Source organism: Protopterus annectens, chromosome 16.part0 (genome assembly GCF_019279795.1).
Source record: "Protopterus annectens isolate FY-2018-M chromosome 16.part0, PAN1.0, whole genome shotgun sequence".
Lineage (NCBI taxonomy): Eukaryota > Metazoa > Chordata > Ceratodontiformes > Protopteridae > Protopterus > Protopterus annectens.
Window position 1 is genome coordinate 551817195 of NC_056750.1, and position 21464 is coordinate 551838658.

Below are 21464 nucleotides of genomic sequence, written 5' to 3' on the forward strand. Positions count from 1 at the left end.
GCACAATCTAGAGGAAGTTATCTGTTCAGAGGAGAGGCAAAAAAGACCATTTGAGGAGTACCCTGCTGGTGGACAATGTCCAGAAACACATCCCTGAGAAGCATCCATTCGTAGAATTGAGTTATGAACCTGCTCAGAGATTCTGTCATAAAGTTTTAACCTGAGGGAATGTAAACTGCCTGAAGTGTCACTTGATAATGGATAGCTAGTTCACACACTATGAATATCAACCGGCAAAGATGAGGACCTTGACCCCGCTCCTCACCCCACCATTTGTTGATAAACCACATCACTGTGGTATTGTCTGCAAACACCTTGAGAAGTCCTGGGGAGAAGAAAGGATGAAAGGGAGCGCTGGACTGACAGTCAACTGTTGAATCCACCACTGAAGTTACTGCTTGAGACATGGAAGAAGAAAAACTAAAAATTTGAGGGGATGAGAATGTTGAAGCCAAAATGACTTTAGAAACCACTGAAGTTTTCTCAATTGGAGTTTGGCAAAATGGAGCATAGGAATAGCAGAAGCCATGAACCCCAGAGCTCTCAAAAATTCCTTGGCTGTTACTGAAGCCACAGGAAGGAGGGATTGAAAAAAGGAAAATGAGAGTTAGGGCCTTGGGAGGAGGCAAGGATGCCAGAATAGGAACAGTCTGTACTCTGCACCCCAGAAAGACATGACCATAAGTAGGAGTCGGAATGGACTTTTTGAAATTTACAGTGAACTCCAGGATCTGCAGAAGGGTAATAGTAAAATGAATATTTTGTAACAAAGTCTCTGGAAAGCATGCTTAAAACAGAAGGTCTTTCAAGTAGGGAAAGACTTGGATCCCCCTTAGCCTGCAAAAAGCAATCACAGGAGCAAGGCATCTGGTGAATACCCTTATGACAGTAGAAAGGCCAAAGGACAAAGCAGAGAACTGAAAATGCCAGGAAGAAACAAGAGAAATGTAAAAACTTCCTGAAAAGGGGATAAATTGGGAAAGGAAGATAATCATCCTTGAGGTCCAGAGACACCAGATAAACCTGAGGAAGCAGAAGAGGGAACAAAGTCTGAAGGAACAACATTTGAAAAGAGAGGACCTTCAGAAAAGTGTTTAGATGAGATAGGTCCAGAACAAGTCTCCAAGTGCCCCCATTCCTGGGCACCAAAAATATTCTAAAGTAAAATCCCTTCCCCCTTTTGGAAATTGGAACTTCCTGAATAGTTCTGAGTCAAGAGATCCCAAAGCACCCTTGAAAAGAATGGTAACTGCTCCTTAGGGGGTCGAGGAATGCCCATAAAAGGGGGTTTCCAGATCATAAAATCCCTAGGCAGATAATGGAGAGAACACAGGAATCCTGAGTGATCTTTAACCAAACAGGAAAAGGAAAGAGGAATGTGACCGAGAAGAACAGGATAGTCAAGACAGCACCTGGTTTGTCAGGAAAATGAGACTTCTACGGCACAGACGTCTGAATAGCCTTAGCAGGAGGAGCCTGCTTCCCACCCTTCTTACCCTTCGGGAGAGGGTGCGACTGCCTGTGAACAAAGGCTGGATTACTGGGATAACTTCTGTGAAATTTAGACACAAGAGAAACAAAAACATGTTTAAGTTCCTGCAAGGCCTTGCCCTTATCCTGAAGAGGAACACAAATCAGCAGAAGCTTCATCCAACAAGTGTTTGTTGTACAGAGGAGCATCCATCAACTTAGCCTTAATACCATCAGGCAAAGATAGAAGCCGAAGCCAGGAATATCTCCTCATCACGGAACCAAAGGCAGCAGTCCTAGAAGAAGCTTCTGCTGCATCACAGCTACACTTAATGGAATGGCAAGCTACCTGGGATGAGGTCCCTAACAGGGAAAGAGCAGAAGTCTCCCCTTCAGAGTCTGAGAGATCAGAAATTACTCAACAGGTCTGGGAAAGAAGAACCAAAATATATCTGGACATACGGGTTTGATAACTGACAGCCTTAAAAGCCAAGGTAGGAGAGGTATAAACCTTCTTACCTAACCTTTCCATAGTTATGGTGCGTTTACCAAATGGAAGTAACTTAGTAGAATACTGAACTGAGATGGTTCCTCAGATGCCACAGAGACCACAGAAGGGTCAGCAGAATGACACTTATAGAGATGTTTACTATCCACCGGCACCTTATAAAGCCTATCAGGTTTTTTGGAGGCAGAGGACTGGGAATCCAGAGCCTTAGATGCAGTAGAAAAGGCATCCAACAAAGCCACTAAAACAGGAGGAACAGCAGATGATCTAGGAGAGTCCATTTGCAGGGGCTCGTAATACCTCTTTTGTACCTCAGAAACTTGGGCACAATCCCATTTAAAAGACTCCATCACTCTGGATATTGTGTCCCCAAAAGAAATTTCCTCAAAAGGAGTGTCAAGACTAGCAGATTCCTTTTTCTGAGACCCAAAGTCTACAGGACAGGGAATCTGAGATGAATAAGCAAGGGATTCCTCATCTGAATCCACCACCTCCTCAGAGAACTTGTGTTCCATGGGTCTTTAAAGAGGAGTGGAAGACAAAGGGGGAGCTGGAAGACAGACTCCATTAGGTGGTTTCAAGGTCATCAAAGCATTAAACAACTCGAGTGAAATTCTGCCATTCACTCCGCAGGTCCTTAGGAGCTGGAGAAGAATGTTTGTCTTTTGCTTTTGCTTCAAGGGGACGTTTGCCTTATAAAACTTAGAAAGCTCCAACCCTGGAAGGCATTCAATAATACTAGGTGGAACTTCCTTCCTTATCAAAATCCGAGAAACACCCCTAAGCCCCTCAGAAATAATCAGCCATGATTCCTCCTATCCAAAGTGAACATCTGCAAGGCCTCCAAGGATGTGACAAGGTAGGATCCATGCCGACCTCCAAAGTAGTTGCAGCAGAAGAATCCAATGACAAAGCTGGACAATCCTCTGGGCTTTCACTTGTCTTGGAAAAGACGTCCACAGCAGAAAAATCAGACCTAGACTTCTTGGCCATCTTCTTCACAGATGGCTGTCCCTCTGAGTGGGACGTTTCTTCCATCACTTCTTTAGCTAAAAGCTTAAGATGTTGGTGCTCCAAAATACAAGGCCAAAGAAGAAAGCCAACTACAGAGAGTATCAGGAACAAAGGCATAACATACTGAACAGGGTGTATGGTCACAGAAAGTTCAAAGAAAAAATAAGTATTGCTCATGATGGTCTTCATGGGGAATCTGCCACACTGGCATTTACCCTTCTTGGATGACATGAAACTCCACAAGCAACAATACAAAGGAAAAAGATAAGACCAAAAAAAAAAAAAAAAAAGAGCGCACTTACCTGAAACAGCTTGGTGAATCAGCAATGGAGCAGGAGTTCAGACTGACGATCAAGAGGTGGCATTCAGAGTGGCGGCAAAGAAGTTTTGTGAGTGGTACGTTCGGACATCACCAATATGTCCTATGCTTTGGAAGGAGCATACGTGCGATGTATGGTGTACCTTAAAGCAACCTAAAGGCTTTGGTTTACTGGCCGGACATTGGACTGCCCTTGGCAGGGGATCCCTATTGTAACAAACACTGCAACAGTGAAATGGAAGGAAAGCTACAGCTCAAACCTTAACTTTCTGTGCCACGTGAATTTGTAAAATGGTTTAACTATAAGTCTGGCACAGCTTTCAGTGGTTTTATCAATGGTACTCTCCTCACCATGCAAAAAAAATATAGTAAAAGATGTATATAATAAAGGTAATTACTAGCCTGAGCCAGAGGAGACAATCCCGATGTTTCAAGCGGCAAACAAAATCTGAGAACAGGCGCTAGACATCCTGAGATAGGTTGTAGCCTCGAGCCAGTAGAAGCTCTCGAGCTTTGGTATGCAGCCGAGTCGGAGCCAAGGTTTGGCTCCAAACCCAACCAGCAAGAATGAAGGTGAGATAGGACAACGTAACATTAAACTTGATTATCAAGAGCATTGATGGGTAGGCATATAGGATACCCAGGGGACAAGCATACAGAAGAGCATCTCTGAATGACCGTCCCTCTGGCGGTATCAGAGTATTTGATGGAGTGAAGGGAAACCTGAGAAGAGAAACTCAATATGAAGAGGACAGCAGTTTTCCTTTCAGTCATGAAGTTCAGACACTCCACCCCCCCCCCCCCTCCGCAAACTTGTGACAAAAGGGACACAATGTAGCTATCATATGGGTTTGATAATTAATGGTCCTGAAGGCCAGAGGGGTAGAAATATACAATTTTTCCCTAGCACCTCCTTAGCCCAACTGTTTTTAATCAGAAGAAAGGAAGAGGGCAAAAGCTTGGATGGCTTGTCAGCAAAAACAGATCATAACATGGTCTGAAGGACACTTGCAGAGATGCTCAAAGACCTGAGGCACCTTATAAAAATGGTCAGGTTTCTTGCGGGCTTGAAGATGGGAATCCAGAGCCAAAGCAGCAGCTGCTAATGCATCCAACAAGGAATCCAACACAGGGCGAACAGCAGAAGGTTTAGGAGATTCCATCTGCAACAGCTCGCGATGCCTGTTAGAATATCAGAGACTTGATAGCAGTCTCATTTAAAACATTCCATCATGTGAACTACAGTATCCCCAAAGGAAAAATCCTCAAAGAGCATCAGGACTCAAGAAATCCTCTTCCTCAGACCCATAGAATAAATGAGAGGCAAATTCTGAGGAGTAAGCCAACAACTCATCCCCTGAGTCCACCTACTCTTCTGAAGAATCAGACTCTCTAGTCCTTTTGGCTGGAGTACAGAAGAAACAGGAACAGACACCCACTGAGGAGATCTTAAAACCATTAGGATACTGAACAAGCCCAGAGTAATACCCTGCCATTCCCTCTGAAGATCCTTAACAGTGGGATGAATATGTTTAGTTTTCTGCTGCTTCTTCAGTGGGACATCAGTTTTGACCAACCTAGGAAGCTTGGAGTCATGTCTAAACTCAATAAGGGTACCATAGACCTCCTCCCTCACCAGAATCTGGGTATGCCACTAGGCCCTTTGGAAATAATCAGCCAAGGTCCCCCCTCAACATCCACTGTGGAAGTCTGCATTGCCTCAGAGGACATGAAAAAATCCTGTTCCATGTCGGCCTCTGACAGGGTCGTGGCAGAGAGAGAGAGGGAACTGGTGTCTGCACCGGATGGCCTTTGGGATCTTCACTTACCTCAAGTGAGACATCTGGTGGAGGCTGGGCAATGGCTGATCCAGACTGACACAACTTGGTCTTCGAACAAAAGCTTAACAAATGGCACACTGGGCATGATCGTGTGAAGCACCTAGACAGAATAATCACTTCTCGTGATGGTCTTTATGTGGAATAAGCCTACCACACTGACATTTTCCCTTCCTGAATGACATGAACCTTAAGTACATGAAGTAAAAGAAGAACCCCAACATGGCTTTTATCTGTAAACAGCTTGGTAACTGAGCAAAAGGAGTACAAGATGAACATTCCACTGTGGTGTTCGGACTGCCAGCAAAGATGTTCTGAGTATGGAGGGCATGTATGTCACCTTTACAACCTACTTCTATGCAGGGAGCATACATCTGCTGCACAACACTAGGAAGATGCAAAGACTTTGATATAGTAGCCGGATGTCGGGCTTCCCTTGGTGGGAAATCCCACATGTTATGAATACTGTGACAGTGATATAGAAGGACATCAACAGCTACACAGTGTAATTTTGATCTTAGGTTTGTCCATTTGAGCAAATACCTGCAATGGATATTTAGTACAGTAAACAAAATTGTTCCAGCTAATAAGTGTGCATTGTCTGCATTATATTCTTAACTACCTCACTATGAATGCAAAGCAAAGTGCGTAGTCTTTTGGGGCAGCACAGGAGTTTGGCATGCAAAACAGAAATTTCTGTCTACCACTTGCATAAGGGATATGTGTTACAGGTTGGAACATGACACTACTTTTTACTGATGTCATCAAGTTCACACTTCCAATAAAATGTGGGGTTTGCTTTGTTTTACTACTAACTTGTAAGTGTAGGTATAGGCATACAACAGAATCCATATCTTTAGCTGTCTAAAGATACTCAACATCATCGATGGCACCAGTTATATGTATCATACCAGTTCTGCACTGATGTTTAGTTCAAATACAGACGGGATTACATGCTTCAAAAATATAAGCACAACAATTAACAGCAATGCTATCACATTAGTTTTACATTACTCTTTAACTAAATTTGTAAAGAGAGTGAGTATCTATTCCTCTTCTGAAAGAGGGATGCCAGAAATTTTCAATTATGGGTAACCAAGCAAGACAGGAATTGCAGCTATTGCAAAATTCCTCTAAATAAGCTGAAAAACTGTGCTGTTACACTTGCTTTTACCCAAGTCTAATCATAATGCTCTTGTAGGAAAACAAAACTTACCGTTTTTTGTGCCAGAGATCATTAACAAGTTTCTGGTAGCTTTTGCACAGAGCTGGTTTCTTGTCTGTACGCACCAAACCTCCACATTCTAAGAAAAATTGTGTCAGTGGAGGGCTGTCAGAAGATAAAACCCAAGAAAGATGACTGTTAAAAAATCTAAAGTTAATTATGTTGCGTCTATTTCTGAGCTGGCATTTCGACTTAGTGCAGTAATGAACAAGTAGCAATAACTCTTTAAACTTTTATCATACTGTAGAGTCAACTTGCTTTAGAGCAACACATACAAGCCACATATGGTTTCAACTTCAGTACTACTCTATGCACATATAAACATTTTCCATTATTACTTGGTAATACACTGCAGCAGTAAAGTGAAAGAAATATGGTTTCCAATGGTACACAATTCAGGCATGCAGTCACAACTGAGACTGCACTATTTTTATGTGGTACAGAAGCATTTTCAAAGTTCTAAATTGCCTTAAAGATGACAAGATGTGGAATTTCACAAACACTGAAGCCCACAAACTGGGGAAAAATACTGTCTTACAAAAGACAGCAGGGAAAAAATTATAACAAATAAGCAACAGCTGCTGACAAATGGCTTGGCACCTACAGGAGAACAGCAATAAAAAAGCAAGGGTCACAGAAAACATGCAAGTTAAAGAAATATTTTTTTAGTACACAACAGGGTTCTACACTGAAAAATGACTACTCTAGTATACTGCAGGGTTCAGACATGCAATTTCAAAGCTTTTAAGAGTGGCAATTTAGAAGAGCCTCAAGCAAAAAAGTATGCCTCCTTACAGACAGCCCAAGTGAAACCAGTTTACTAAGACAAAGGAAGGAACTTCAAATGACTTGCCGGAGAAAAGCCTGGAAGAGATCGAAGCAAGCCCAAGACATTCCTATGCTTAAATGCATTTGCAGAATTTCTATTAATTCTGCCACATCTATCTATAAGAAGGTCACCACAAACTTTATGGCAGTCGCTTAAAGGAAAACTCCACCTTAGAACTAAATAAATCATTTTTTTCACTCTTTGTTTCCTGACCTATTTTAACACCTCAAAATCACTCTTCTTCTTCTTCTTTAGGCTGCTCCCATCAGGGATCGCCACAGCAGATCAACTGTTTCCATTTCTTCTTGTCCTCTGCATCTTGCTCTGTCAGACCAACCACCTGCATGTCCTCTCTCACCACATCCATAAACCTCATCTTAGGCCTTCCTCTTTTCCTGTTACCTGGCAGCTTCATCCTTAGCATCATTTTCCCAATATACTCTGCATCCCTCCTCAGCACATGTCCAAACCAACGTAATCTTGCCTCTCTGGCTTTGTCTCCAAACCTTCCAACCTGGGCTGACCCTCTAATATACTTATTCCTAATCCTGTCAGTCCTCGTCACACCCAGTGCAAATCCTAACATCTTCATCTCTGCCACGTCAAGCTCTGACTCCTGCCTTTTTGTCAATGCCACTATAACACTATAACATAGCTAGTCTCACTACCCTCTTGTAGACCTTCCCTTTCACTCTTACTGGTACTCGTCTGTCACAAATCACTCCTGACACTATTCTCCACCCACTCCATCCTGCATGTACTCCCTTCTTCACCTCTCCTCCACACTCACCATTACTCTGAACTGTTGATCCCAAGTATTTAAACTCATCCACCTTCGCCACCTCTACTCCCTGCATCCTCACCATTCCTCTATCCTCCCTCTCATTCACACACATATTCTGTCTTAGTCCTGCTGACCTTCATTCCTCTTCTCTCTAGAGCATATCTCCACCTCTCCAGGGTCTCCTCCACCTGTTCCCTACTCTCACTACAGATCACAATGTCATCTGCAAACATCATAGTCCACGGGGACTCCTGTCTGATCTCATCTGTCAACCTGTCCATCACCATTACAAATAAGAAAGGGCTCAGAGTTGAACCTTGATGTAATCCCACCTCCACCTTAAACACATCCTCAAAATCACTCTAAGGGCTTTATTTGTAATTTTAACCTGTTTTCCACAACATGGCTACCAATGGGGCTTGATGTATCAATGTGATCTTGTTCTTTCTCAACCCTTTCTCTTTACCATAATGCTTTTTATGACTTGTGCCAGACACAAGGAAGTAGCTGCGAATTCCCATGCTACTGTCATATAACGGGATTTGTGTAAGTCACTGTCATCTTCTGTAAAAGGACTTCTTTTTTGTCTCTAATCACCCTCACTTATGTTGCAGTAGCCAAAGCCATTTGGGACATATCCTGCCAAGAAGTGAACCAGACAGTCAGTTTCCAAAGTTGTAGGGCACTTCCATGCAGCCTAATTACTGCACATCTCAAGGAAAGCAGTATAAAGACAGTAGCTAAAGTGACACAAAAGCTCATAGCTTTCTTGCCTCAGAAGGAGGAGGCTACAATCCTCTTAGATAAAACCAAATCAAATAAAATCCTACACCCTGTCATAAAGATAGCAAAAAATAGGGGAATACAGGAAGGGTGCATCTAATGTAACAGTGATCTATTCTGTACATCAATGTGGGTTTGTGTTGTGAAGAAGATTTCTGAGGGCTTGCACAAGTATATAAATACTGAGCACGTGCGAGCCTGACTGCCATTTTGTAGTAAGCTGTTGAGATGTAAGCATGTATATCTGTAAGGTCTGTCTGTTAGTCAGTTTGTTTATGTTTTTTAATGCTGCTATCCATCCTGATGTGTTTCTAATTAATAAAGCATCTAAACAAACTACCCCACTGTTCATCATCTATGCTATAGAGGGACAAGTGAAATGGTCTCAGAAGGGGCATGTCTAAAAGGGCATAGTGTTGGAAGAGGCAAGGCTAAAACGATTTGTTGCCAGAAAGGGTTCCAGTTTTTCCAATTTAAGTCCAAGAGGCATCCGGTTGGTACTGGAGGAATATATAGGAGAGGATCACCCTACTGCATGTATAATTCACAAAATAGGTCAGAAATTAATTTCAGATGTTAAAACTTACTCAAATAATTTCTTATTCGCAAAATATGAAATGAAGCATACAGAACGCTCTAAACGCTATTTAAATAAACCGATATGTCCGATGTTGATAAAAATATTCAAATTATTACAGAAAATGTTTGAAATAAAGTCCAAATTGCATAAACGAATAAAATAAAAATACATGACCACATATTTCGTTAAGCAAGTATTTTTCGTACTAAAGATATCCGAGTTATCAGAAGTGTATGAAGTGTTCGCATGTTTGTGCAGTATTACAGTAAAGTTATTTCGCAAGATACAGCCATTACAGAGCATATTTCGCAAAGTACACCATTTTGAAGAGTTTATTGTGCATTTGAATGTTATTGCAAGCACAAAGCACAGCTTGTTTGTACATAATTACAAGGGCCATATTTTTCAGTGTGTTTGTTCATACTTTGTTGCCATGACAGATGGATTTCAAAAACCCACTGCACTTGTGTTTGTCTCTAACACTGCACAGAACTGGAGAGTGTTTGAGCAACAGTACATTTTCATATAGGCTGTATTTTCTGATAAAGATGACCGTACAAAGGCATTCATTGTACTTAATTTAGCTGGGACAGAAGCCATTGAAAGGGAGCGTTTATTTAAGTATGCACCTGCTATCTTTGGAAGAGAGGGGGAAAACCAACAAACTGTTGTTCGGGCTGAGTCAAGGGAGGGCCCTGAGTGCGTAAAAAAAGAAGTTATGTCCTTACCATAACGTTCCATGTGGAGTATTCATCTCGCCTTTGTTCTTACACCTGGGTTCGGAGCCGATCCTCGGCTCCGAGTCGGCCGCTTAGCAAAGCTCTGCATCGAGAAGAAGCTCGAGACCAACCTATCTTCCACAATTCCCTCTGCCATTACCTCAGATCTAGTTTGCAAAACAATACCAGATCCAGCCATAATAATGTAACATACATACATACATACATACAAGGGCGTAACTGAAACCAGTAGCACAACAGAGAGAAATCAGAGCGGGAGAACCAAACCAGACCTCTAAACCGGACGTTCTTCCTGACCTGAGGGTGGGAGGGTGGGAATGTAAGAACAAAGGCGAGATGAACTCTCCACATGGAACGTTATGGTAAGGACATAACTTCTTTATGTGAGAGTGTTCAATCTCGCCGTTTGTTCTTACACCTGGGTAGCGTCCCTAGCTCCATGACCCTGAGAGACTTATGGAAGAACGTTCCTGAGCACAGTGGAACCAAAGGTTGCCCTGTCCCTGGAAATCCTATCCACTTTGTAATGAGTGATGAACGTATGTGGTTTGGACCAAGTGGCGGCCGCACAAATAGTATCCAAAGGTAGGCGGGCCGCATGAGCCAGAGATGTAGAGACTGATCTAGTAGAGTGTCCTTTAGGCTTGGTAGGCAAACTTTGATCAGCAGCAGTATAAACAAAGGTAATACAATCAGATAGCCATTTGGAGAGGGTACGCTTAGTCACTGCCATGCCCTTTTTGTTGTCCGCAAAGGCTACAAAGAGTTGGTCTGCTTTTCTGTGATCTTTTGTTCTATCTAGATAGAATCTGAGTTGTCTATGAACATCCAACTTGTGCAACATATATTCCAACTTATTGGAATGGTTTTTGAAAAATGTGGGGAGTTCAATGGATTGATTAATGTTGTTGACTGAACAAACCTTGGGAAGGAAAGAGGGGTTGGTGCGTAAGGATACCCTATCTGGGTGAAAAATTAAATATGGGTGTTTAATGGAAAGAGCTTGAAGTTCTGACACTCGTTTGGCTGAAGTGATAGCTACTAGAAAAAGGGTTTTCCAGGACAAGAACTTTAAGGAAGAGGCTGGTTCAAAAGGTGGTAGCATTAGTTGGGATAAGAGAAGGTTTAGGTTCCACGGGGCTATAGGGAACCTGACTGGTGGTCTAAGATGAAAGGATCCTTTTAAAAAGGCTTTACAAAGCCTATGAGTCATAATAGGTGCTCCATTCTCCCCTACATGAAAGTTGGAAATAGCAGCCAACTGAACCCTCAAGGTGGCGGAAGAAGCTCCTTGATGAAATAGCATGGATAGAAACTCTAAAACTTTGTTTAGTGGGGCTATTAAGGGATCTAAATGTTGTGCAGTAGCCCAGTAGACAAAACGCTTCCACTTACTGGTGTAAATTTTGGTAGTGGAAGCTTTATGAGAGGCTACTAGAATGTTCTGAACCGCAGGAGAAAGAAGATCAGACCTGGCTAAGAAGGGAAGCGGAGCAGCCAAGCTGCTAATTTGAGGGACAGCAGCGACGGGTGGGAAGCTCCTGACGAATGGGTCAGTAGATCTGGCTCAGGGTCCAGGATCCAGGGCTCCCGTATTTGGTGTGCCTGGAAGGGAAACCAAATCTGACGAGGCCAGAATGGGGCAATGAGAATTACAGTCCTTTCCAGGTTGTTGGCTTTCTGGAGAAATCTCGGTATCAGAGGTATAGGGGGAAAAGCATACAGGAGACCCGGGGGCCAATCGTGAATCAGAGCGTCCCTGGGGAAATCCCCTGGCGGGGGTAATAGGGCAAAGTAGCTTCTGCATTTGGCGTTCATTGGAGACGCAAACAGATCGCAGCAAGGCTGGCCCCAGTTGCAGAAAATCCTGTCCGCTACTGTCTGCTTGAGGGACCACTCGTGAGGTAACAGGATGGCTCTGCTCAACCTGTCCGCTATAACGTTGGATAACCCCGGGATGTGCGTTGCTATCAGAAAGCGACCCGTGGACTCTGCCCATTGCCAAATTCTCATGGCCTCTCTGCATAACTGGTAAGATCTGGTTCCCCCTTGCTTGTTTATGTACCAGACTACGGACATGTTGTCCATTTGAACTGCAATGGTCCCTAGAGGTAGAAGGGAGGAAAAGTGTTGCAACGCTAGAAACACTGCCCTCATCTCCAGGACATTGATGTGCAGGTTGTACTCTAGATCGGTCCATTCGCCTTGGACTGTCTGTCCCTGAAAGATGCCCCCCCACCCTATCAAGGAAGCATCCGTGGTCACTGTAGCTGTTGGTGTGGGTAGCACAAACGGTCGGCCGCCGGTGAGATTGCAATTCTGTAACCACCAAGACAGGTGTGTTTTGCAGGTGTTTGTGATGTGAATTTCGTGTGCCAGCGGTAACTGCTGGAATGACCATTGTGCGAACAGCAGCCATTGAAGAACTCTCATGTGTAGTCTTCCCAAGGGAATTGCAATGAGGGAAGCTGACGTGAGTCACAAGACTTTTAGAACCAGTTTGGCCAGGGATTTCTTGGACAACAGAAGCAGAGAAATGTGATTTTGAAGGGAGGCTATTCTTTCTGGTGGAAGTCTTAGAAGCAAGTAACGGGTATCCAAATCTGCCCCTATGAATGAGATATGCTGTGATGGCTGTAAGGCAGATTTTTCGAAATTTATTGAAATTCCGAGTTGAACACAAAGGTCTAGTGTGTAGTCCCTGCCCTGAATCAGTCGACGCTCGGTGGTGGCAGTAAGGAGCCAGTCGTCCAGATACAGAAACACCCGGAATCCTAGGCGTCTCAAGTGAGACGCTACCACTGCCATGCATTTGGTGAAAACCCTGGGGGCTGAGGTTAGACCAAAGGGCAGGGCCCGAAACTGAAAGTGACTGGCTCCCAGCCGGAAGCGCAGGTGATCTCTGGATGCTCTGGCCATTTTGATGTGGTAGTATGCGTCCTTGAGATCTATTGAACACATCCAGTCGTCCTTCTGTAAGAATGGAAGGATCGATTGAAGCGTGACCATCCGGAACTTTTCTTTCTATACAAAGGTATTGAGCTTGCTTAGGTCCAGAATTGGCCTCCAGTCCCCTGTCTTTTTTGGAACTAAAAAGAACCTTGAGTAAGTTCCGAATCCTCTTTGGTCCGCCGGGACTGGTTGGATGACTATTTTTCTAGCAGCTCTGAAATTTCTATAGCTGCAGGTTCTCGCAGATGGGGCAGTACATCTGGGAATCTTTTCTGTGGTAACGGGGGAAATAGAAATGGAATTTTGTAACCTCTGGTAACAATGCTTTTTACCCATCTGTCTGAGGTAAGACTTTGCCAGGCCTGCGGGTATAAAGCTAAGCGACCCCTGACTGCCTCCAGAGCAGGACAGTCGGGCCTCCTTTCAGGAGTGCTGGAAAGGCTTCCCAGGGACCGTATCCCTGTCGCCCTGGTTTTGCGGACCCCCTCTGCCGCCAGGGCGACGTCTTCCACTTCTGCCCCCCCTCTGCCTCTGGAGGGTGCATCACCTTGTGTGCCCGGGAAAGAACCCTGGGGTTTACGAAACCACATTTTTCCACCTCGTTGCCCTTTGGGGTACGGTCTGGATGGGGTGGAAAAACGGACTCCGACTGCAGACAGAGTCTTTCCCTCTTGCTCACACCGGGTAAGGGTCTCCTTTACTTTGGGGCCAAAAAGAGTGGCACCATCAAAAGGGGCGTTAGTAAAAGAAGACTTGAAGGCTTCCGCAAAGGAGCACAGGCGCATCCAGGATTGTCTACGAAGAGCAATCGCTGAAGCCGCAGCCCTACTCGACCCTTCGGCTGCATACGAGATGAGCCTCATTGACGAGTTTACAATAGATGTAAGGGTATTGAGCTGTGCTGTAACCTTATTCGCGACAGCAGCATCTGTAGTACCCTGGAGGGTATCTCCCAACTCTTTGACCAGATCCCTCTGTAAACGTGTGAAATGTGTCAAACAGTTCAGCGATCGCATGGAAAAAGTCGTTGAACTGAAAATGCACTTCCCATACCTGTCCATGGTCCTAGAATCTCTGTTAGGAGGATGGACAGACGAGGAAGATTCAGACATCTCCTTTTTAGTGGCAGCTGCCACCACCATAGCGTCCACTGGAACTCCCTTTGTGAGGTATGCCTTATCCTGAGTGGCTGTAATATACTTATTAGGCTTCCTGGGAACTGGCTCCACTGTGTCAGGTGTCTCCCATGCCCTTCGAGCAATCAAATCCATTAACTCGTCGAAGGGCGGAGTGACCCAGGAGGAAGAAAGGCGAGCACCGAATGCCTTCAGCAAGACTGACTCATCCTCAGAAGGGGGTAGGGCTTGCCAATCACCTCTCTGTTTTAGGATCTCCAGGATGTCAGAGAAGGAGACATCCTCCGAGGGTGATTTTGGGGACCCTTCTGACTCATCTAAGTCAGTATCTGATGTTAAGGACTCTTGTGGAGAATCCAAGTGCCTCCTCTTGCACAATCTTTTCCTCGGGATGTCATCGGGAGGGGACATCCGATGACGCCTCAGAAGAAGAGGGGGCTCCCTCTGGGAGCGGCTGAGACACTGGTGCTCGACGCTTTTGAGTAGCCATGGGTGCAGAAGAGGACAATGGACCTTTATGGGAGGGAGACGTTTGCTTCTGCTGACGTAGTTGTCTGGGAAGACAAAACCTTCCTCATAAGGTCGAAGGCTCCCGGGCCCCAAGCCGAGGAATCCCCCGGTTCCGAAGAACGCGGAGGTATCTCCGACGTGGAAGCCAAGGGCACCGACCCCGAGGACGGAGCCGAAGTGATCCGTGCCGAGGTGCCGAAAGGGAGAGTTGGCACCGAAATATCGGTTCAACTCTCGGTCCCGGAACCAAGGATAGATCGTCGGCTCTGTGAGTCCGGGAGAGGTTCCGACGGAGTCGAGGTCAACGGTGCCGACCGAGAAAGAGACGGTTCTGGCACCAAGGGCTCTACTATCAACAGATCAGAGTCTCCCGGCTCCGAGGGCTGAGTAGGCATCAGAGGAGGACCAGATGGAGACAAGGGAAGGCCTTTGAGTCTCGACACCAACTGAGAGGAGACTGCACTAAGTTTGGACAGGGCCGTGTTCTCCATCAACTTCTGCACCACACGATCTACGTCGGTGTCGGAGAGGGGCCTGGAAGAACGCATCGAAGGAATCGAGGACGGTGCCGACCTCAAAAGAGCCGGAGGTGGCAGTTCCGTCACCGGTTCCAAGACTCGAGGCTCGGAGACAGACACTAGTTCGATACTCGGCCCCGAAGTCTGTGGAACCGGTGAACGAACTTTAAAGGAAGAACTCGGAGCCGATGACATAGGCTCCGAAGTCTTCGACTCCTTCGAAGATTTAAAAGTCTGGTCTGACTTATCTAAAGCCTCCTGAAAGGCAGGCTTCAGAAGACCCCTGTCCATAAGCTTCCTGCGCCTATCTGTCATGACCCTTCCACTAAAGGAGTGACAAATGGAGCAGTCCTCCTGAAGATGGAGAGGGCCAAGACAGTAGACACAGGAGCTATGGTTGTCTGTGACAGACATCTTCTGTCCGCACTGACATCTTTTAAAACCTGACTTCACCTTTTCAGACATGTCCAGTGAAAGAAAAAGAAATCACAAGTAACAGTGAAATAACAGTTACTACACTTAAACTTAGCCAAAGGCTGTGAGAAAGGATAAGGAGTGAACTATAAATTTAACAGTCAAATCCGATAATTAGTCAGTGGGGTAGGCCCTAGGGATCCTAATTTCGATAAAACTGTTAGAAAACACTAACAACCTAATCAATCGGAACCAAGACCCACACAGACACACACACACACTAACAAGTCTTATAATCTAATAAATTTTAGATTAATTAGTAATAGAAAAAAAAGCCGTTTCTAATCTGACGTTGGTTCAGAGCTCTTCAAGCGATGTGATCAGTTGCAGCGGCAAACTAGATCTGAGGTAATGGCAGAGGGAATTGTGGGAGATAGGTTGGTCTCGAGCTTCTTCTCGATGCAGAGCTTTGCTAAGCGGCCGACTCGGAGCCGAGGATCGGCTCCGAACCCAGGTGTAAGAACAAACGGCGAGATTGAACACTCTCACATCGTACATTTAGAGAAATGAGTAACCCCCAGACAAATATTACAATGGAAAGGCACTTATTTTACACAAGAAATAAAAAAAGCCATTGTGAAACTTTTGCAGCATATATAACAGAATTAAGAAACAAAGCTAAAGGATGCAGATTTGGTGATTTAAGAGATGAGTTGATAAAAGACAGACTTGTGTGTGATATTAAAGATGATGCTGTGAGAAAGATTTTGCTTCATGACAGTGATTTAACTTTGAATATGGCCACAGATTTGTCAAATATATGAGCTCACAGAAAAGCACACAAATATGCTTACAAAAGAGAAATGCATGCTTTCAGTAACTTTTAGAACTCATGCTGGTAGGTGTCCAGCATGTGGTTGGTGTCCAGCATGTGGTTAAAACAAGTCCAAGCACATGGCTGCAACTGTAGTCCCTGCAGCACCCACTGATAAACCCCAGAGATTTGTAGCAAGTTCCAGAGTTCGCACAGTCTCAGTGAAACATAAGAGTGAGTCAGCAAACTCAAAGAATGGGATCTGACTAGTTTAATTGCCAACTGTCATAATTGTGATGGAACTCATGACTCTAAAAAGGAAAACGTTTAGCTTTTGGTCAGCAATGCCACAAATGCAATAAATGGAATGATTTCAAAAGGTTTTGTAAATTTAAGGGGACACATTTGTTTATTAAAATGGAACATTCCAAGTTGATCATTTAGAAAGCTGCAACCATACTTTTTATGTTAATGGTGTGTCAGTGCTTAATGAAACAGTCAGTGTAGTAGATTTATGGGCAAAGAATGAAGTATTTTGTATTGTTCGGATAAATGGAAAACCCACAGAGCTCAACGCTGGTACAGGTTCTAAGTGCAATGTCATGTCAGCAGAAACATTTGCAAAAGTATGTGCTAGTGATGGGCTTGATTTGGCAAAGTGTGCAAAGCTTGTTGTTTATGGTGGTGAAGAAATTCAAACTGAAGGCTCAGAAGTGCTTTCAGGTTACTCTGCTGGGCAGAAGTTACAACTTGTTCTTTTATGTGCTCAAGAGGCACGTCCAGTCATTATTAGGGCTCAGAGAGAGTTTGAAAGTGCGACTGCTTTCATTTAATGAGGAAATCCATCATGTTAGCTTGAAAGACCACTACTCTAATTTTGCCCAGCATATTTTTTTCTATTTATGCTAATATTTTCAAAGATAAACTGGGCAAGTTTCCAGTTGTGTACTCCATGAAGTTAGGCCCAGATGTCAGTCCCGTTATCAGGTCAGACTGGAAAGTTACAGTAGCTATGCAGAACAGAGTCAAAGCTGAGCTAGATAAAATGGTGCAACAAGGCATGATTTGTCCAGTAGATGAACCAACTAAGTTGGTCTTCCATGGTGGCAGCTCATAAAAAAGCTCAGATGACATCAGTATATGTACTGGTCCAGAGATTTGAACAAATCACTAAAAATACCTCATTTTCCAAAGCATACAGTAGAAGAAGTCACTGCTCTTATGCCAAATGCCACTGTTTTTTCTGTCTTGGATGCAGAGTTCATTTTAGCAAATTTTGCTTGACAAAAAATCCTCATTTCTAACTACTTTTAGTACTCTGTTTGGCAGGTACAGACTTTTGAGAATACCATATGGGATAAATTCTGCCAGTGAAGTCTTTAAACATGCAATCGAGCAACTTTTTTCTGGGTATCCTTGTGCTATTATAGTAGACGACATATTAGTAGGAGGTAATGGTGAAGCTGAGCATGATAGACACCTCAGAAAAGTTCTGGAAAGAGCATGTCAAGTGAATCGTAAGCTCAGTCCACAGAAATGCAAATTCAGGCTACGTGAAGTTACTTATGTTGGTCTTTTATTTACCAGTTCAGGCCTATGACAAGACCTTTCAAAGCAAACAGCCATTCTCGAGTTGTCAACTCCAGACAATGTTCAAGACCTGCAACGTTTTCTTGGCATGGTTAACTACCTGGGTAAGTTAATTCCAGACCTGAGTCAAACATCATCATTACTCAGAGAGCTGACAAGTAAAGATGTATCCTAATCTTGGTTAGAACAGCACCAAAGAGCATTTGATGTCCTAAAACAGAGAATTGCCAGTCCACCAGCTCTCAGATACTATGATGTTCACTAGCCAGTCACTCTTTCATGTGATGCTACGAAATTTGGTTTAGGTGCAGTTGCCTAGGCATCAGGAATGCTCACCCAAAGTGAAATGCAGTACGCTCAGATCGAGAAAGAGCTTTTGGCAACTGTGTTTACGTGTTCAAAGTTCCATGATTATGTTTATGGTAGACCTATCCAGATTGAAAGAGACCATCGACCTCTAGTTACTATTTTGAGAAAGCCTATGCATACAGCTCCAGACAGATTGCAATGTATGATTTTGAGATTGCAAAAGTATAATTCCACTCTTGTCTACAAGAAGAGCAAACTTCTTTATCTTGCTGATACATTGTCCAGATCGCACAGAAACACCACTGAAGAGCATGCGAATGAGAACCTCAACTTTGAAGTCATGGAAATGAGAATTTTTTTTCCGTACATCTTCAGCCAAGAGATCATACAGCCACAGATCCTGTTTTACAGAGGCTCAACCACTTTATTCAACAAGGATGGCCGTCAAAGCAATCTAGTTTATTCCAGGAAGAGCAACTTGATTTTCCAGAGATGAAATTTTGTCCGATAATGGTATCATTATTTAATATTATTTACTTATATTATGAAAGTGATTGTTCCAAAGTCTTTGCAACAAGAATATATTACTATCTTGCATCATGGTCACCCAGGAGCAGACTCTACCAAAAGAAGGGCGAGAGGTCTACTATTCTGGCCTTCTATGTCTGAAGATACTGAGAGAGTGCTATCATCATTTTCCATATGTAAGAGTACCAGGGGCGGCTCGTGCTATAGGACTGCAGCCCCCCCCCCCACTTGTAAAATGAATAAAATAAATTCCCCCACCATAGAACATATACAATAAAAGTAAAACAATTTATGGACTCCATTCCTCACTGCTTTGTTAGGCAGACCAGAACTCCACACACGCATGCATGCTCATTCCTTAGCTCCAGACTGCTCTTTTAAGCAGTCCAGATAGGGAAACTCTGCCCTTCCAGCCCAGAGGTTTGTGCAGTGATGACCGCAAGGTCACCAGACTGCACCATCAGCAGGCTCCACCCTCCTCACATCTCGCAGAAGACCCAATAGCATGCACAGGATGTGCAGGATCGCTATGGAGGACTTAGATGGGCTGCTACAGAGTACAGATAGGGTGTTTATGGAGAACAGAATATGGTGTGTATGTGTGTGTGTGTGTATGTAATGCCCCAGTTGCTACATGGTGGTGGGTAGAGAATAAGACTTGAACCCTGTACCTTAGGCCCAAGTGACAAGAGCCTGAATTCCCTACCCACCACCATTTGTAAAACATTTGCAGATTTTTGCCTCATATTTGTTCTGTTCCTCATAAAATATGTGGTTTCTGTATTTTTGTTACTTAACACAGCCAGTAGTGCAGTGGTGCAGTGGTAGCATTGTTGCCTGACAGCTACAAGTTGTCTGGTTTGATTCTTGGCTGGGATGCCTTCTGTGTGGAGTCTGCATGCCTTCTGTTGGTTTGCTCTGGTGTTCTCAAGGGATATTTGTCCCTATTGTTTGGACTGTATTCCCCCATTATTGGCTTTGTCCAGGTTCTTTGTGCCAAGGTTGAGAGCTATGGTGATAACTGAACACACTGGATATGTTTGGGGGCTGTATTCTCCCATTATTGGCTTTGATCAGGTGTTTTGTGTTAAGATGTTGACAGCTATGGTGAGAACTGAATTCACTAAATGGTAGCCATTTAAGTTTCAGTCTTCCTTTCTTTCATGAAAATTGATGATTTGGCATAGTGGTATGTTACTCTGTTTTGCACAGGGTCCTGGGTTCAATACTTGGCAGTGAAATGTATGGTGGTAACACAGCATTTTATTCTAGCAACTTTCCAACATTATACAAGCGATGTTTAAAATGTGTCCCTGGCTTTTGAGCTTTTGTCGCCCCCCCCCCCCCCAAAAATAAGTTTTGGCTTTTTCCAGATGTCTTGTGTCGCAAAGTTCAGAGATACAGCTGAGTGTCGAGTAGATTTTTACAAGGAGCTGAGAGCAGCAGGGGAACAAAAGTTTAGTGCTGCTTATGCCGAGTCAGCTCGCATTGTTAATAGCACAACAGGTAGTGTACTTGCTTTTGATGCAGAAGGCTGTGGGTTCTACTCCCACAATAGGTAGATCCATTGTTGATACTGTACTCTGTTGTAAAGGGGATGGATGCTGCAGTCCTCTTTGGCGAATATACCTAGTAATTATGAACCTGTTATCAGTTTGCCATCCATTCCCTATTGCGATATTACTAGCTTATCATTTTTTTAATGCAACATAGGCAATTTATTCCTCAAGGGCAACAGACACTTTATTTGTAGATGAAACAATGACATACAAAGTTGTTTGCTAGCAGTAACCACTTCATTAGTTAACAGATTTCTTTAATGTGGAATTATTTAGATGACTTTTACTTCTTCAGAGATCGTGCATATTTACTGATACTGGTGGACTGTAGAAGTTTGAGTAGACTTTTATGATGGAAATGTTCTGAATTGGGCAGTTTTGTCATTATTGGTGCATGCATTTTGTTTCATTGTTTACTGGAAAAATGTTCAAAACAATAAATTTCAAATGCCCTCTAACAACTGTACTGTATTGTACAATGAATATAATTTAATACAGTCAGGAAGGTGTATCAAAGAACATGTGTATGTTTCATGTTCAAGGGGCCTATGATTTGAAAACAGCCCAAAATTAATCTTTATCTGCCACTGGTAAAATGTATTTTCTTTGAATGTGGGTTTCAATGCAGTTTCAATGAATGCGAGTTTTAAGGACAGAGACGTTTTAATGCTAAGTCTATTTTCATTGTGACACTGCATTGCTTTGTTTAGCAGATATCTATTAAGGTTTATGCTGTAAAATATAAAATAAAACTTTCAAATGAAATCCATATCATCACAGAAGTAAAGCAGTATGCACATTACAGTGTTTATAGTAAATGGGGCGAAATAACCAAGGAATGGGACATTGGAATGGCTGCAGGGGGGGACGCTCCATTCGACCATGATTTTGTGAGGGGGAGAAGGGCAGCAAACTCAGACAGCCCAGGCTGAATTATACCTCTCAACTGTCCAGAATTTTGCAGAATGAATAGATTTTTGCTTCTTATTTTTGGTTTGTTCCTCATAAAATTTGTGGTTTTCTGCCAAATCATTTAGGAATGAA

General features: G+C 43.5%; 1 protein-coding gene across 5 annotated transcripts in view; it reads right to left on the reverse strand.

The window, feature by feature from the left end:
* The window catches only part of USP20 (ubiquitin specific peptidase 20), a 5014215-nt gene that overhangs the window by 3763303 nt on the left and 1229448 nt on the right, over positions 1-21464 (reverse strand). For all 5 annotated transcript variants that reach the window (XM_044058629.1, XM_044058630.1, XM_044058628.1 and 2 more), the window contains exon 8: positions 6366-6479. In XM_044058629.1, coding sequence (XP_043914564.1) covers positions 6366-6479 — 114 coding nt within the window. The remainder of the gene's footprint in view (positions 1-6365; positions 6480-21464) is intronic.